Raw genomic sequence first — 19,439 nt, forward strand, 5'->3', positions numbered from 1 at the left:
GCTCTGGTCCTCCAACTTGAATGAATCTTCTCGGCTGCCGGTCTTACATTGTTTATTTTTTCAAGAAAGAACAATTAAATCGTGAATACAAGGTAAGTATACAGTACAGACATTCATACACTACATAGATGCATAGGCTATAGGGCAGGTCCAAGCTACCAGCCATGATGAAATTAGGGACAGTGATTTTAGTTTTTTTTTTTTTTTTTTTTTCTGGAAGCCTGTAACTCTGTTTGAAACTTGATCTAGAATGGAAATTCCATTTTTCAGAAGTAAATTCAAATCATTTTTACATAAAAAGTACAGAAAGTAAAGAACCGAAACAGATTTAACGTTTAGATTTACTGGTAAACAGAATATCACTGTCCCTAATTTACAAGTAGAGCAGGTCCAAGCTTTATGATATAAATATGTGACATAAGAGACAAATCAAAGAGGTGTTTCACAAATATTTATAAGTGTGACTAAAAATTGCCCTTACATTTCCACTTGTGTGTGGAAAATAAAAGATCACCATATTGGTCGGATCAGAATCAGAGGATACACTCTACTTCATACATGTATTAATCCATGAGACTGCAAATTATATAATGTTCATATTTATACTTGAGCATGAGTTTCAGTCAGTTTAAACTATTTGTGAAACACTTCCCAGAATTCATTTGTTAATTTCATAAACTTTTCATTCATTCAAAATGATCTGACATTTGTAAAAACTTTTCAGAAACTAATACTTCACTAAGACCCCCCCCCCCCACCACACAGACCGGAACACATGACTGGAACCATGAATGTATATCAGTGGGACTTTGCAAAATTTGATAGAAACAGATGGGATTTTCTACTACACACTTTAAAAATGTATGCCTACGCTATTGCCAGATCTAGAATATATTACACACCCAACTTCTAATATTTTGAATTAACGACCCCTGTGACCTATGGCCCCTGACCTTGTGACCCTAAAATCTTATTAAGATCCTCTCACATATGTGTACATGAGCCTAGATTGAAGATGTACTCAAATATTTTGTCATAGTACAACACATGCAACCCAACTCAATAATCAATAATTTGCAAGAAACCATAAGTATTCCTCTCATTTTTCAGTACTAATGACTGAAAATCAGCACTAATTGGCAGCTCTGCATAATGTTGATGTAAATCAATTTAACCCATATCTGACTCAATAACCAATACCGATTTCCAAACCTAAACAAAGCTTGATTCACCTAACGTTATACTATATGAACTAAGGCATCACTGCATCAGGTGTTTGCACAATACTGGCATATATTAATGCTTTGAAGATTGGCTCTTTGATCAGGAACAGTTTCCTTTTTTTTCTTTAATTTTGTAAATTAGTGTAAAATCTGATATTCTACCCAAAACGTGCAGTGTTCTGCAAGTAAAGTATACATGGGGCCTTTGCTGTATATAAATACATGTAATGAAAATTTTTATTCCTCTAAAAATAATATCTAAGACACCCCAACCCCCATTCCATCCACCCCCCTCCCCCCCCCCCCCCCCCCCCGACTAGTTCTACGACAAGTAGATCCAGGGTAAAAAACCAGAGATAAAACTCCGTAGGGAAAAACTCTGGAAAACCTTTGGATCCACTTTTGCAGAATAGTCAGCACAATATAAAAATAAATGCAAATTTCATCAAGATAAAGTTGCATTAAAGAATTAACTCCACAGACATCTCTTAAACTTATCACTGTACTATTAGAAAAGAAATAATAGCTTGGACCTGCTCCTTGGACCTACAAAAAAAATCCTGAAACAATACATATTATATGCATTCATGGAAGAAAAATCCACATAGCCGAATGCTTAACATCAAACATCATCTACACTCTATATCAGTACTACTGATAAGAAGGAGCCCATTTGAATTAGGCTGACACCAGATATAAAGTAGATGATGACTGATGTCAAGATTCCATCCCTTTATACTACCCTTTATCAAGAATACATCATTAACACAAGATGAAGGGTGCATATGAAGAGTTTGGTGTCAAAGCCATTCTTGTGTTGAGCATACTTCACGCAAAGACCAATAACTGTTCACATCGGACATTCCACGTAGATGAAGACTTGAAGATTGATGTCAAGTCCTTGTCTCTGGCAGACAATCTCTCTGATAAGAAGATGGTTAACACCAGATAGCAGATGGATTCATGTTGTACACTGAGCCACATAACTGCAAGTGTAAGGGGAAAGAATTTGTATTTTAATACTTTTTACAAACATTTATTTTACAGTGACACATGTACATTGGAAATTCATTGGGACAAATGAACTACTATTAGATGCTTTTCCTTTCCTTTTTCACTATTTGCTGTATTTACAATATTATACACAGGCAGTCTTGATATGTGTCATAAGGTTCTTCAGACATGTCAATTATTCTTCTTCCATATCATATTGGATGTAGATATGATTTATTTCATACATAGTAGGAGTGAGTAGCAGTGATGATTTGGCTTTGTTCTACAAATGACCCTCCTTCTATACTGTACACAAATAAGTCTGTGGATCTTTGTCTCTGTGCTCCCAATCTGTTATGTCCGTGTTAAATGGAATGAATAATGGTATAAAAATGCTCTGGATATGTAGGTGATATCACATTTCAGTTTTTCTTGTGAATTAACAGCAATATATTTACCAAAACACATTGTGTGATAGAAACTTGTGTAGCTGAAACATTGCGGACAGTTAGACAAAACACAGATAAAAGGTTGAAGGGATTACTTTTCAGAAGATTAATTTCCATCAAAAAATGGGACCTCGGCTTTATAATTACATAACAATAATAACCTAGAAATCATTACATGGTGAAAATATTGACAGCTTTATGAGAAATAAAAGAATTGTTGCCTAAAGAGTTTTGATAAATGCTGGGTGATCATGCCTGCTCGCCATATAGCAGGAAGCATGAATGGTCACCAGGGTTCCATAACACAAAGGTTAGCGATTGATCGCACGCTTGATTTTCACGATTGATTGTACAGTGCGTCCCAGAAAAAACGAAACCGAGATTAAGCGATGATTTATCATAACTTAATCACGAATACAATAGACAAATGACCTACCAATGTAAAGCTTAGAATCTCCTCTTTCATCTGATATTTCTTAGATTATTCCTCATTCACGCATGAGTGAGCAAAAACTATTTGAAGAAAGGATGCCAAAAACTCATTTGGCGGGGGGTATCTGAATTTCAAAAAGAAAATCACATGCCTAAAAAGTTCAATATCTGCTCTTTTATTTGATACCTTAATCACAAAAAAAGGTCAATAAGTAAAAAAGTTATGTTCCCTCGAAACAATGCTTGTATTTCCAAAATATCATTAAATAAAGTGTTTTCACCGGTTTCCCACAGAAGCTATCACATGGTTAACAAAAGACTTAATGCATGGCTGATCGTCAACAAAACGGAGTGTCAAGTGAGTTTGAACGCTAGCCTGAAGAACCTCTTCATTTTATGAAATTATTGAAATTCAAGCCTTATTTCAAATAACCAGAACTTTGTTATTTCTTGACCATTTTCGGTAATTGAGGTATGAAATCAAAGAGCAGATATTGAACTTTTTAAAAATGTGGTTTTCTTTTTGAAACCCAGATACAGCCCGCCAAATGACTTTTTGGTATCCCCTCTTCAAATTGTTTTTGCTCACTCATGCGTGAATGAGAAATAATCTAAGTAATTTCAGATGAAAGAGGAGATTCTAAGCTTTACGTTGGTAGGTCATTTGTCTATTGTATTTGTGATTAAGTTATGATAAATCATCGATAAATCTCGGTTTCGTTTTTTGTGGGACGCACTGTACAGTGTGGTCAATGGAATCAATCGTAGAAAAATGTTTTACGATCATTGCTAAGTTTTGTGTTACGGGCCCTTGATAAAAAAATAAGGTGCATGTTCTTGACTTACGTTCAACCAGAGCATTCACAGCCTTCATCATCTCCTAATAAGCCTCCATTGAAAAGTTGACAGATTCCTTATGTTTGGCAAGATGACTAGTTGGTCAGAATCCGTTTGTCCCTCGTCTAGCATTCTCTCCCTTGGTATAATGGCTAAAGCAAAAATGACACAAAAATCAGAGAGAATTCGAGTGAAATGATCGATGATAATAAGCCGAGTGATATATGAAACGCTTTCAGAATATATAGTCACTTTAATCCATACAGTACAGGCCAAAAGTTTGGGGCCACCCTCAGATATAAAAGATAATCATCCATAACACTGCAGTCTGCATAAAGGCAAATGTATTGATACTGGATGGGCTGAATGACAGTTCAATTACATTGCACAAGCATGTTTCCAATCAGTTTTGACCGCACTTCTGTGAACCCCAGTCAGTTTTCATAATATATTCAAATTTATGCAAACCTTTCAAACTGCATAAAATTTGAATGTATTTAACCCTAAAAGGACTGGGGGGCCATAATGGCCCCCCAACACTGGAAAGGACTGAGATAAAAGTGGATGGAGCAGGAAGAGAAATGAAGAGGCGAGAAAGTGGAGGTTAGAAAGTGTAGAGTAACTTTCAGAATAAGTGTAGTGAGGACTGTAAACCAGAAAGAGTGGAACGCTTGATTGTCCGCAGGTTGACATATTTCATTTGCTGCTATGTCAGACAATTCGTTGACAAGCTTTGAGATTGTCGAAACACAACCTTTGCTTTAAGTATATTTAAATTTTATGCATAGCTTTAAAGTTTAAAGGTTTGCATACTTTATGAAAACTGACTGGTGTTTGACAGAAATGCAGTCATAACAGCTTTTTTTTGCTAAAAACACAATTTGCATTGGATTTGCACATGAAATCATGTAACTTTTGAGCCATATAAGGTCTGAAATGCACTTAAGGACGTTCCACAGTTAAAGTGAAATCCATGTCATTTTCACCAAACTTTGCACATAGATAATTTAGAACCTTAATATTCGAAATATGCAAAAATCAACATAGGTCCATGTGCTTGATTTTTTGCTATAGAGCTTCAAAGTTCACCCAAATTGATGTTCTCAAGAATTGCGCATTCAAAAAAATTTGGCATTTTTAGACCGCCCAAGATTACTACAATGAGTTTAAACCTCTATTACTCGGTCAAAATACATGAAAAAGTCATCAAATTTCGCAAGAGAGTTAATGATTGTATCGTTAGAATGGAGAAACTATTTATAGTGCTATTTGTTTGCAATTTTAAGTTGAACAGCACTGTCAGTTCTTAAAAATGGCGTAAAAGATAACAAAATCCCAATCTAAAAAACGTACAATTTCAGTAACAAACTACAAACGTACTATAAATGCTGCACTTTATTCAAAATCCATGTCATTTTCACCAAAATTTTCAGAGTTGTAGAGGAAGATATACCTAAGAGGTACAAACATTAAAAAATAGGGGTTCATGTGCTTGTTTTTAAACTATCAGCATATTTATCATAGCAAATGTGTTTTTTAAAACACCAAAAATGCGCCGAATGCTTTGTATCTATGTGAAGAAAAAATCAAAACCACTCTACCATTTATTCAAACTCGGGGTAATATTCGTGATTCTTGGCAGCACTGCAGAGTAAAGTATTTTGAAATTGTAGAGATTTTTTTTTTTAATGGTCCATGGAATAATTAAATTTTTTAGCTTCATGATATAACGCCTCAGATCTGCAGTTAAAATGCAAAAGATGATAAAAATCAGCTCATACCCGCAGCTAATTAATCACCTGTTCATCCATTGTGACGTCAGCGCGCAGAGTGTAAACTATGCGCAGATCATAATGCGCACAAACATAACTGTGGAACGTCCTTAAAGTATACATCCAAAGAATCAAAAGTATTTTATAATGACTTTATGTGGTCATCATTGTAAAGGGGAAGTATTACTAATCAGATATATAACTTCACTTTTCAAAATAGTGATCAGAGATTGCAGAAATCAGCTCTCAAAAATGATTTATTTTCATGCCATATTTCTGCCTTCCACCGGTCCTCTTGCGAGCTCCAGCTGAGTGACGTCACACAATGAGCAGTGAGCAGCTGAGCTGACAGCAGCCCATTGGAGACGATCTTTCCAATCAGCGTTTTTTGCTCTTAGAATTGTTTATTCCTCTTAAGATTGGTCTTGTTATATAGATAAAAGTTTGAATTTACTAAACAGTGAAAAAAAGTGCACATTTAACGTATTTTGGTGACCGATATTTAGCTTATAATTTTTTTTTTTTTCAAGAAATATAGGTGAATAAACAAAGCATATTTTCACGTAGAAATCACACTTGCGTCACATTAATGTTATAGTCAATATAAAGCATAGACATTCTTCTTTATGACTGAACAAAAATGATGAAATTTCATTAAGTAGCAAAGTCAGGAATCACAAAAAAAACACGGCAATATCCATCGCGAAATGACTGAAATTGCAGTTGAATTGCCGAAGCATTATTAGGAAACAGCGGCGAGCGGACTTTCTTTCATATATCTTAAAAATGCCTTCCTGTTAGGGCGATGGTCTGTGGCCAAATGCACTGGCCATTGTTTTGTCATGTGCGAGGACCCTGGTTCGAAACTCAGATTTTTTTTTTTCTGGGTATTTTTTTTTTATTCCTTCCCCGTCCCTACCCATCTTTTTTTTCTCTTTTTATTTTCTTGTGAAATTCTATTCAGACCTGTATTTATCAAATCTTGCTTCTTAATTGCTGCTTTTGATTTTCAAGTTCTTGATTAGATTATTTCTACTCTTATTTGGGATGGGAGGGGTAGAGTTAAAAGTCAAGTCCACATCAACTAAAAATTATTTGAATAGAGTGATTTCCCTTGTTGTTTTTACTCAAAACAGTCATATACACAAAACAATGATATGCAAATTAGAGTTGTCACTCACATCACATTCGTTTCTATTTTTTGTGGCATTTTGTTTTTTATTCTTTGCAGATTTGACGATAGGAAACTCTTCATCTGATCACAATAGGTTATATTTACGGAACTGTTAAAATAGTAATTATATAAATTTGAATCAAAGTTTTTATGAAATTTCCTGCAATATCTTGTTATTTTTCTTTAAATTCAAATGAATTTTTGATTGCGTGGACTTCTCCTTTACTCTTAATGTAGGGAATGCATAGCAAAATTTATCCAGAAACAAAATTGTCTTAGAATATGCAAATCAGTAATTGGACACATGTTCACTTTTCTTTCATCCAGGCCACTTCCTCACATCCACCAGGCTTTCAGTCTGATGATGAACCATCACACAACATTCACAGTGCTTCACAATAAATATTTCACTTCTGTTCATACATGCAATAAATATTGTGGAAAACAAATAAAAGGCGTACCCATATTCAAATACCGTTTAAAAGGACAAATATATTATACCTTTCGAGAAAAATCAGCACGTTAAATATCTGATAACAAAACATAATTATGGGGCACTGCAAGAAACTTATGTTCAATTGCAAATCAAGCGTAAGTCTTAAATTCAAATTTAAGCGTAATAAGGTCGAGTTGCAATCGCAATTCAACTACATGTTTAATCAAAGGACTTTCCCTTGATTTGGGACGTGTGATTGAGTATAACATTTCTCGCAAAATGCCCTAGTAACATTAAAATTGTTCTTTCGTTTTAAATTGTGTGTTATTATTTTTGACAAGCTGTATTCCTGTCCGAGTAAAATTTCTTAGTTCTCTCCAAAACTGTGCTCAAAATTGTTTCCAAGATTGATAAAGAAATTTTTTCTTTTGTATCATTATCATTCCACAACTTGCAAACCGTAGGTCCTGGAAAGAGTGAAGAAAAAAATGGCTATATCCAAATCATAGTAAAAGGACATGATGGAATCTCCCAGATTGAGGTAGCAAGCAGAGACCAGAAGTCACCAGAGTTAGCAATTGTGCAGATCTGTGTGTAGAAGAGAGAAAAAAAGAAATAGTTTAAATAATCAAATCAAAGTATGAATTTAATTATCGTGATGATTGATGACGTGCGGTGGCATGTAATTCCCGGTCAACAACAAATGATAGTAGGTTTAGACACCTGAAAAGTTCCACTCAGAACACTGGTGCTCTACCTCAAGTGATGTTTGTGTAGGCCCCACTCCACTTCACTACCGCTACACTACCGTACATGTACGCCACACCTACCCGGGTAAGTGTGTAGCGTAGTGTAGGCTGTAGCAGTACTCCAGTAGTGAAGTGGAGACTACACGAACATCACTTGAGGTACGGTGCTCTCTGAGTCTCTGTGTCATTACAAAGATTGCATTTATCTTCATTGTTGAAGGCATTACGCATACATATATGCAGCAACACTCTAATCAGAAAGAAACACCAGACTCTAATTTTGGCCCACCCAAGGGTTCATTACATGCCGCCGCGCACAGAAAATTCAAGCAATAGAAGTCGTGGACCCAAGAAGTGAGATCCCAGCACGCGCGACCCACTAGTTAGAAATCCACTGCCAAACGCGGTTCGTGGTTAGTATACTAATACTAACCTCGCAATACGTACTAGTAGTATACTAATACTAACCTCGCAATACGTGTGAGTGATTTTGGCCAGGAATCAGGGTAATCACTGCTGAAAATTTGTCTGGCTTCATGACATCGGCATCATGGTGATAAAATTCTGTGTATAATAAAAACTTAAACATTCCTCTGAAACAGCAGATTTTCAGCCATGGTCCATACCACTCAGTGCTCCTAAATAATTTAATTGCCTGCCTGAGTCCTGACCAGTTTTAGAAATCTGAAGAAAAAATCTGCTGGAATTGTGCCACTCACACGTATTAAGTATACTAACCCCGCACCACGAACCGCGTTTGGCAGTGGATTTCTAACTAGTGGGTCGCGCGTGCTTAGCCTGGAGGCGTCTGGGATCTCACTTCTTGGGTCCACAACACACGACTTCTATGGCTTGATTTTTCTGTGCGTGGCGGCATGTAATGAACCCTTGCCTTGGGTGGAATTGTACAAAAACATTATTTCTAAAATAAAAACTTTTTAATTTTAATAGTAGTTATGCCAAAATGCATGATTCTAAACTTATATCAGATCTGTATCTGTCATCTGACCTGAATGCATCGTCAGAACAAGTACAGTTTCCAAACATGCTTACCTTGACTTTTGACTGGATCAAACAGCGTAGCCTGCAACATGCATCGGGAGCAAGTGAATGGGACCGTGCAGCTTGGAGTTTTTCAATAGTTAGTAGAGCAACACAACGAAGACTGTCGAGTGGACAAAATCGATCTTTCCAGTTCACAATTCAATAAAAAACGGGCAAAATAACACAGTTCTGGTTCCCTTATAGTCTGAAGTTGTCGAAAACAGAATTCGGATGTCACATTACATGAAGAAAACGGTAAATTCGGAAGATATTGAAGAGGTCAGTAAGGTGATTCAGTGTATTATGCACAGAGGGATGATGAGCTCGATTATTGTGTGACGTCATTATTCTCGACTGTTTTCACTGCGTGAACTGTCGGTCTGGGGGGCGGCTGGGGGGCGGCTGGGGGGCTTAGAATGGTCTCTAATAATTTCATTTCTTGCATTTCCACGACATCGATAAGACTTTTTAGTGACATATTTGTGTATAAAAAGACAAGACCTTTCCATTCATATATAATTTGTCTATAATCATCACTTTCGTGAATTTTCTTTGTGTGTATACTTTAAGAAATGTCGCCTGATTTCATAAATGCTTATCAAGGGGTCGCAAATAAGGTCTCAAAAGTTGCGTGAGACTTGAATGGTAATAGCCCGTGAACGGCGTGGTCAATCCAAATTATCACGAAAACTGTTGAGGGTGGGGCTGAATCAGCCCCCCCCCCCCCATCTCATAAGGTTTTAAAAACCATGTATGTTTAGATGGCGTCTCAGTCTTCATACGCCTATAGATGGGGAAAACGATGCAAACAAAAAAATGCAGAGTGCTGCACATATATGCACAGGTAGAAAATTGTGTAGAATTATGTATTGACCATGTGACTTGCATACATGCTCACCATTGGCTACATTCTTGATCCCCTAAAAAAAACAAATAATGCACATTTTCAAATTTGTGATGTTAACGACGATGCAGGTATTAATACAAGCACTCGGCACAAACACCTTGTGCTTGATGCATAGTGTAAATACCCTCAAGTGTGCTGCATTGCAACAACACGTTCATAAATGTACATTATTGGTATAACATTGCACAACAGCTTGCCTACTAAGCAGTTTAAATGCACCGCTAAAACACCCTAAACACTACTCCACTTACCACTGGTTCCGGTGGCATTTTTCTGGGTATTTTCTTGACCTTTGACCCAAGGTTCTTGAGTTCATTCTCCATCATGACTCCTTATAATCTAGCTCCATGCTCCATCCTTCTTCTTGGACCACTTCTGCCAGATCAACCCTTCAGAGTACTGCTCTCATGGATAGCACTCTCTGCTTGCTGCACACAGAACATAAATTTAAGATAAAATGTAGTTCTCTGTGTCATAAATTTGAAAAATTGAAGTAATTGTCTCAAAGTGATTGTGAAATTATGCTCAAAATGCACCTAAGATCTGATGAATGCTCATATAATTATCAAACTGATAACTACAATTCTTCAGTTCAGGGGTCACATGCATTACACATAGATAGCATGCATATGCCTACAATGAAATTGTCAACCCAACAGTTTTAGATGTTATGTGCTATAGTGTGCAGGCAAGCAGTCCTTTGCAAGTGGCTATTTTTTTCAGGACATTCTTCCAAAATATCACAAAACAGCTGACAATGAATTTCCAACTTACCTAAAAATGTCATTACCCTTATAAGGGTAATATTGAAGAAAGAAGAGAATACTTATATTCTAAAAAACAGAAAATCTCCTAATGTACTCTATTCTCCTTTTCAATGTATGCTCAAAATAGCTATAAGAGTCAAGAGAAAATGCTACGACAATTAAACTCTATTTTTCAAGTCACTTCAGATTTGAGGTGTAAAAGAGTTACATTTTGATAGAGCAGAATGATCAAAATACTTGAATTAAAATAAGCTGATACTAAAAAAAAACAGATACTAATTCCACAAGATAGTCAATATCTGATTTTATTTGACATTTTTAATCTATGATTATTCCCTAAAATACAAAGTTGTGTACCACATTATCATGAATATAAGGAGAAACTTATTGGAATTTCTCAATAGGCCTTACAGATTTAACATTACAAGAGATATCAGTCTGGACATACCAAAGGTGATTTTTAAATCTGTGGTTTGAAATCATACTTTATCCAGAATTCATTCATTAATTGATTTGATTTGATTTAATCAAATAATTAATTCATTCTTTCTTCAGAGGGCTCTAAATCCACAAGCTTGTTATGGTTCCAGCATGAATCTTTCCTTCAATTCATGTCCCACTATTTATGTGAATTAATCTAAATAATAGACTCAATCATTTGATTCACAATTACTCTAGATTCTTCTTAACCCTGGTTAAAACTCACCATTCATTTGAAAATATATTCAGTTGACTTTCATTCTTGACACTCTTTATCTGATCCCCTTCATGGAGACATCCTGTAAAAAAAAAAATGGTAGATTGATAGTTATTTATTTTCTGTCAACAAAATACAAACAAATATTATTAAGTCAGATATTTACTGAATTTTCAGTCAAACATTAGAAAATCAGGGGCTGAAATTTAAAAAAGTAGCAAATTAACAAGAAGAAATCTGACTAACCTCATAAAAAATGAAATAACAAAACTGAGGAGGCTTGCATAAAAGCAATGCTTGTTAAAGTGGTAAGCCCCATGACTTGGTTTCAACAAAAAAGAATCTGGGCCCGTCTTATAAAGAGTTACGATTGATCCGATCAATCTCAAGTATATGGAAATCCATCAATGTCATAATTTTTTTTCTTTAGGAACTTTGCTCAATGTCCATTGAAAACAAAGAGAAGCATACTGAATTGACAACAAAACTGAATGTATGAATATACATCATTTCTAGAAAATATTTTGAACAAAGATTTATTTAGATGTTGACGTTGGTGGCTTTCCATAGTTGTGATTGATCGGATCAATTACAACTCTTTGTAAGATTGGCCCCTGGGGCCCGTCTTACAAAGAGTTGCGATTGATCCGATCAATCACAACTATGGACAGCCAGCAAAGTCAACATATGAAATGCATGATTGTTCAAAAAAAAATTCCCGATATGATGCATATTCATAGATTCAATTTCTTGACAATTTGGTGTGTTCTCCTTTGTTTTCAAAGGACATTTGGAAATTTCCTTTTGAAAAAATTCTGACACTGATTTCCATAGAGTTACGATTGATTTGGGATCAATCGTAACTCTTGGTAAGATGGGCCCCTGATGTCCAATAATTGAGGGAGACAAAAAATAAAGCAAAGGAAAATAGAACAAGACATACGAAACAGAAATCAAAATAAAAAAACAAAAACAAAGGTGAGTAGAAGACACATAGAGGAGTACTAAAAAGGGAGACAAGGTGCAAGCACAAGAGAGGTTGAATAAAGGGTATACATGGGGTAAATCGTTATAGGTAAGGAAAAAGAACAAAACTAGATTTGCTTTTAGTAAATTGTTAGGTTGACTTAAGGTAGAATATTGACATATTAACACTTTTATTAAATTACATTTGAGAGATTTCCTCACTCTCACTATCAGTGTAAAATTTGAAAATAAAAGATATTTGATAATTGTGGAATCTCAATCTTGAAACAGGTTTCCTTTCTACTGGGATGATATTCTGCCAGCACACAATACATACATACATGTTATTCACTACCTGGGGAAATTATTGAGCTTGTCAATATCAGACCATTGTGAAGAAGAATACTTGTCTTCCACACAAATCTGGCCAAATAATACATTTCCTCTCGAGCATACTCCATAGTTAACTGAACTCCTCTTGAAATAAATGATATTCGAGAAACTGAATCTAAAATGAACCTTACCTTTGCTGCTCTGTTGAGGGCCTGCTCCGTCTCATGAAGCAAACGTGAATAAGTACTGATCCTCTTTGATCTTCTCCCGTCTATCCACGATAGTTGCAATCTGTTTCCTCGATGAGTTGATGTTTATCTCGTTCTTCTGAAGGAGCGGGGTGAGGGTCTCGTTGTTCTCCTGTTCCTTCATGACAGACTTCCTGTAACCCTCGATCTCGGTGGCCAGTGACATGACCTGCTACGGCTTCTGCTGACTGTTCATGATAGCATGATATGGTTTTAATGCAATAACAACAACATTACATTCATTTTTTTTCAGCTTATTCAAAAGATTCATGACTGGTATTAAGTAGGTATCAAATGCAGATATGTCTCCTTCATTCAAAAGGGCATACATTTTCCCTAACAAAAATATATTCACCTAAACTTCCAAAAACTTGTGTTTCCATGCAATGACCAAGAATACTGTAGGATTTTGATCTAGTTTGCTACCTCCAGTATTGCAGTTAAAAAAGAGGTCAACTCGACGACATCATTGTGGTTTGGAAATGTCATGCAACTTAGCGAAATGCCAGATATTTATAATACATTTATCCAGTCTAGTAAGTACAGCAACTGTTTCATGATGTGCTTACCTGAGGGCTTCCTACATAGCGGCATGTGCTTCATCTCTGCGTCTCATTCCAATCAGACTGCTGTTTCACTCCTGAACAATTGCTTCTTCTCAAGATTGACGGACTATACCAGGAAGGAATAGGAACAAATCTATGGAGTTATACTCTCCTTCAGCATATACAATGAAATATGGTTTCTTACAGGAGGACCAAACCCTGAGGGATCAATGTTCAAAGGGATGGTCTGGGCTAAAAATATTTATATCTGAATAAATAGAGTAAAATTCACAGAGTAAAATGCTGAAAATTTTATCCAAATCGAATAACAAATAATAAAGTTATTGAATTTGAAAGTTTATCAATATTTTGTGACAACGGTTATATGCACATCCTCATGAATATTTATTAGGTGGGCTGATGATGTCACCTTCCCACTTTCCTTTATCTTATATTATTACATGAAATCATAATTGTTTCATTTGCTCATACATGTGTAAATGATGTGTCTCCATTATGATGAAATAAGTTGCGGCAATAAATAACTAATGCACAAAAATCAGTTGTCAATCCAATTGTTTTAGTTCTTGGCAGAGAAATTTAGAATAAATCTAATTTCATATAATAAAATACAAAAGAACAAGTGGGGATATGACATCATCAACCCACCTATTGAATATTCATGAAGACATGCCTAGAAATGTTTCGCCGCAATAATGCAAATCTTTAAAATAACTTCATTATTTGTTATCCGATTTTGATCAAATTCTCAGCATTTTGCTCAGTGAATTTTACTCTATTTTATATTGAGATATGAATATCTCCAGCCTGGACCATCCCTTTAATAAAAAGAGAGGACAGAGAGAAACATTTTTCCTAAAATAAAGTTCCATCAAATTCAGATAGGAAATAAGTTATGAAAGCTTGAAAATTCTCCATTTAGTTTTCATGTAGTCCTCATAGTGGCATAGTAGGTTAAAAGTGACAGGTGAAGTAAAACAAATCTATGTGTGTTTTAGACATAACATTTTATATTTTCTCAATTCTTTCTTTCAGCTCCATACATATCATGGAAATGCATTTGACACAACATGAGTGGCCAATAGAAAGCAATAACTTAAGAGAAAATGGAGGAGCAAATATGAAATCAGTTATTAACCCTATCCCAAGACCCTGTAACACAATGTTTCACAATGAATTGCAATATGATGGAAAACTCTGATTTGGTCTTGATCAGTACTGTGAACATAGTGCACATGAAAATAACAATTTTCTTGATTATCTATTTCAATATAGGGATTGATTCTAAGCCTTTGTGTAACAGATCCCAGGACCATCTCACTGTAAATTATCAAGATATATAATTTCATTTTTCATAGCATTACCACAGAAAAAAAAAATACTTACTTCAATTTCCATTAAAACTTCTGATAGGGTCTCTTTGGCTGATTTTGTCTCCTCTACCTGAGCTGAGCTCTGGCCTTCATACAAGGCAATCTGCTCTCTCAACAGTCTCAGTCAGACAGTGAACATACAGGTCCTGTCAATAAAAGATTGATGCATGGTTTATTTGAATGTCATACTAGACTTACAGACCCGTATTCTGAAGTCAGGTTTAACTTAAATTATGGGGAGCCAAAAATTCAAAAATTCTGTTTATAATGTATATTTCACATGTTTACTATTTTGTTTGCTTTTGCTTTCATAATGAAGAAAAATGCTTCAAAATACTTCAGTTATCATTCCCAGACAATTATGAACAATTTGAGTGTCAAATAAGTTAATAAATTGGATGTGTACTTTAAGGGATTTGTGCCCCAGTTGGCTATCCATAGTTAAACCACAACTTTAAACCACGGTTTAATTTAAACCTGAGTTCAGGCCACAGAGAAATATCTTGTACAGCGGGTAATGAATCAAGAAAAACAATCCATCCTACAGGTCATGAAAAACAAAGGTCAGACATAATCAATTTGAATAGAGGGATTGGAATTAAGTACAATCTTAGAGATTTTTTTCACAGCAGGTACAAGATTATAATAATAAATCATTGTGTACAAAAGTAAGGCACAGTCAGAGATGAACTATGGCTCAGTCTTTAAAAGAGTTACAACTGATCCAAATCAATCCCTATTCCACTCTGCATAAATAGAATCAATCTCAACTTGATTTATTTTAATCACTCACAATGTTTGTGAGACAGGCTTGTATGTAATTTTCACAGCAAGTACTCGGTCATCCTTTCAGAGCATTTGTTTCACTGAATTTGTTCACAACATACTCAAAATCCAATGAAATCAATATTTCCATGGAAGTCAACATCGAAGGCAAATTAACTATCAATGCCAAGTCTTCTACAATTATGCTCAAGTTCTGTCCAGAATTCCAGACGTGAATGAACGTACCTGTTTTTGCCTGTCTTCCTCTGGTTTGAAGACCTCTGTATCTGCCTTCTCTACTGTCCTACGCATGACAGCAATGTCCCCCCTGATGTCCTGCTTAGCATTGGTCATGTAGAAAAAATAAAGGGCCAAGATTTCCACTCCAGTCTGGAATGCAGCCACTACAAAAGACAAACAAATGAAAATCTGAAGTGACATTGGGTGTTAAATATGCAAATAATGTTTTTCACAAATAAATTTGCATATTTCATTCATAACAAATATAAAATGCTTATGTTATCAATTTCAGGATATTTTGTATACTGGCTTGTATTTTATGCTGTAATGAATGTGCATATCAAATTTTGGCGCAATCACGCGAACAGCGGCGAATACCATGCTGAATATAAATCCTTCATTTACATTTGAAATATATCATCCACTTGACAAAGCTTATGATATTCACCACAAATATACTTCATCTGATTGTCATATTAATTGACTGTGCATGGGAAGGCCTATATACAAGATTAGACATTAATTTGGAAAAAGGATCAAATTAGATGCCAACATGACACCTCACCTGACAACAAACATCATTTTACAATTTTCAAGGAGAGGTGGGAATTTTACTTCTTGTAGATGGAGCTATATATTGGTGTAATGGGTTCTTCAGTGTAAACATTTTGTTGTATTGCCCATAAACTTTTGATTCAGTACCCTAAAATTGACATCAGGCAAGATAAAAAATCTAGATATACATGTATTGTGCATATCAAATACATGATCAGAACAAATATGAGAGCTCGATACAAAATCAGTACCGTTTTAATTAACTCTTTGTGCGCTGGACCATGAACCCATCTGTACTGAATTATTTTCAGGGAGGGAAACAATGCATTGTTTGTTGAGTGTGAAATGCGAAGTTCGCACGGCACCGAGTGTGCATTGGTGCGAAGTACGCGTGGAAAGGGTTAATAATTGCTCCCCAGTGGGTGCCAGTAATACACCTTAATATATTAATTCTTTTTTTTTGCATCTAGTTAATAAGTCACTGATGTTGTAAATCCACGTAAGTTCAGAATCAAAAGTTAAACCTAGAAATTTGAAATTCGATACAACTTCTATTTTATTGTCTCCAATATAAATATCAGTGATCACTGAAAATGACTTTTGTTTTGGTAACGGATAATTTAAGTTTCATTTTGCTTGTACATTCTGCAATGGAATAAATATCTGTTTGAACTTTTTTGGTTGCAATTTTAAGATTTCGACATCTATACCATAATCAGGGGTGTGAGTGGTCACAAATAAAAAGATCTGAAGAAGCTGAAGTGTTGAAAAAGTCTGAAATAGAAAGAGCTCCCATACTTTTTGTAGAGGAAGGCCAAAAATAAGCTGAAATTAAGCTGAAAAATCAAAACAAAAAAATCTGAAATCAGATAAAAATCACACCCCTGCAAAATGCAATGTCATCTGCAAAAATAGCTATATTCAAATAAGTGCATGAAAGCGCCAGATCATTGATATAAAGATTGAACAGGAATGGACTTATGACTCCCCCTTGGGGGAGCCTTTTATTTATTTCCTTTCCATGTGAAATGAAGTTATGAACCCTTACTCTGTATGTTCGATCTTTGATAAACCAAAATTTCGTAATTTCATTATCAGAATTTTATGATCAACATTGTTGATCTTCTCCAGGTCGAGGAAAGCTGCTATAACGAAATTGTGATTCATAAATGATTTATGAACATCTGTGTAGAGTCTTGTTAAATTATTGAAAACACTTCTATTTGGAGTGAAGCCAGATTCAAGGGGTGATATCAGATTATATTTTTTGTTTAGCCAAAATAGTCTTTAAGTTGTCATTCCTTCCACATTTTCTTGACCAATCGTTTCTACCAGGGGATCACCAACCTACAACATAGCCCGCCACCTTGCAACCATCCTACAACCACTGATGGGGAAAACAAAGCATCATGTCATGAATTCCTCCCACTTTATCAACAAGCTCAAAGAGGCCTCCATCACTCCTGAAGTCTGGTCAGCTTTGATGTAGAGTCACTGTTCACCAGTGTCCCAGTCCGAGAAGCATGTGACCTCATAAAGAAGAAACTCCAAGATGACTCCTCCCTAGCAGACCGGACCTCCATATCGCCCGACCAAATCCACGATCTACTGCTTACATGTCTTGAGTCTACCTCCTTTCAATGGCGAGGCAGCTACTACAAGCAGCAGGAGGGGGCAGCAATGGGATCACCCCTTTCACCTATAGCTGCCAACATCTACATGAAAGAATTCGAGTCGACAGCCATTCAGTCATCGCCTCTCCCACCCAAGATCTGGCTCAGATATGTAGATGATACATTCGTCATTTGGCAACATGGTAGAGACAGCTTGGAAGATTTCCTTCTTCATCTCAACTCTCAACAGCTGAAGATCACCTTCACGATGGAAAAGGAGAAGAATAACTCCATATCATTCTTGGATGTTCTAGTTACACATGAACCTAACAACCACCTCTCATACCAAGTATACCGCAAACCAACCCATATTGACATGTATCTTCATTTTAACTCATTCCACCACCCTTCTATCCTCCAGTCTGTCCCAAGAACATTGGTCAAGAGGGCACACTCTATCAGCGATGGCAACTACCTGCAACGGGAGCTTGAACACATCAAGTCGACACTCATAACTATCAATGATTATCCTCCACTCAAGATCAAGACCAAACCTACTATGGTTATCTTACCTTACCTAGGTTCTACTTCCCACAAACTTCAACGCATATTCAGAGCAGCCAAGATTGATGTGCGACACCGATCTTCCAACAAATTACATGCTGCCCTCTATACTCACAAGGACGTCAAGCCCTCCGCGTCACGGCCTGGAGTATACAGGATACCATGTTCTTGTGGAAAGGTATACATCGGTGAAACTGGATGCAATTGGATTACCAGACTCAAGGAACACTAGAGCAGCTACAGCAAGGGGGAATGGGAGAAATCTGCTATAGCCAAACATGCACACCAACTACAACATAAAATTCTATGGGAGGACGCCAAGCTACTAACGTCAATCAAGCACTGGCATACCAGACGGGTACGAGAGGCCATAGAAATCACCAAGCATGACACAGCACAAGAAGACAGCGGCCTACTCATCAACAATATTAAGAACCCACTGCTAAACAAGACCACTAATCAATAGATGCCTAATCTCAATCTACCAGCTGCGTGTAATTAATATTGGGTCTCCCAGATCCGGATAAATCCCTTATCCGGATTGGTGCTGGTCCCAACCTGTCCGGATAAGAGAGGTCGGACTGTAGATACATGTATACTCCTAATACTTATAAATAGTAAATTAATTGATTTAAGAATAATGGAGGAAGAAGGAATGATAAGAAGTATTTCTCTACAACCCACCATAAGGTCAATTCTTAACGTACAGGATTATTGTACAATTCAGCTTTTTCAT

The 19,439-nt window shown here is 36.0% G+C and overlaps 1 protein-coding gene across 3 annotated transcripts in view; it reads right to left on the reverse strand.

Moving 5' to 3' along the window:
* Positions 1 to 215: 215 nt before the first annotated feature.
* The window catches only part of LOC129280238 (coiled-coil domain-containing protein 40-like), a 34,999-nt gene continuing 15,775 nt past the window's right edge, over positions 216 to 19,439 (reverse strand). The window contains exons 6-14 of one of the 3 annotated variants that reach the window (XM_064100954.1): positions 15,978 to 16,135; positions 14,980 to 15,112; positions 13,597 to 13,699; positions 12,971 to 13,215; positions 11,490 to 11,562; positions 10,268 to 10,444; positions 3,944 to 4,086; positions 1,730 to 2,209; positions 216 to 368 (exon numbers count right to left, since the gene is read on the reverse strand). In XM_064100954.1, coding sequence (XP_063957024.1) covers positions 15,056 to 15,112; positions 15,978 to 16,135 — 215 coding nt within the window. In that variant the 3' untranslated portion in view covers positions 216 to 368; positions 1,730 to 2,209; positions 3,944 to 4,086; ... (3 more) ...; positions 13,597 to 13,699; positions 14,980 to 15,055. Of the gene's footprint in view, positions 2,210 to 3,943; positions 4,087 to 10,267; positions 10,445 to 11,489; positions 11,563 to 12,970; positions 13,216 to 13,596; positions 13,825 to 14,975; positions 15,113 to 15,977; positions 16,136 to 19,439 lie in introns of all 3 variants that reach the window. The other 2 variants (XM_064100947.1, XR_010293892.1) reach the window with 2 other exon arrangements.

Source organism: Lytechinus pictus, chromosome 1, assembly GCF_037042905.1.
Source record: "Lytechinus pictus isolate F3 Inbred chromosome 1, Lp3.0, whole genome shotgun sequence".
In the NCBI taxonomy this organism is placed as follows: domain Eukaryota; kingdom Metazoa; phylum Echinodermata; class Echinoidea; order Temnopleuroida; family Toxopneustidae; genus Lytechinus; species Lytechinus pictus.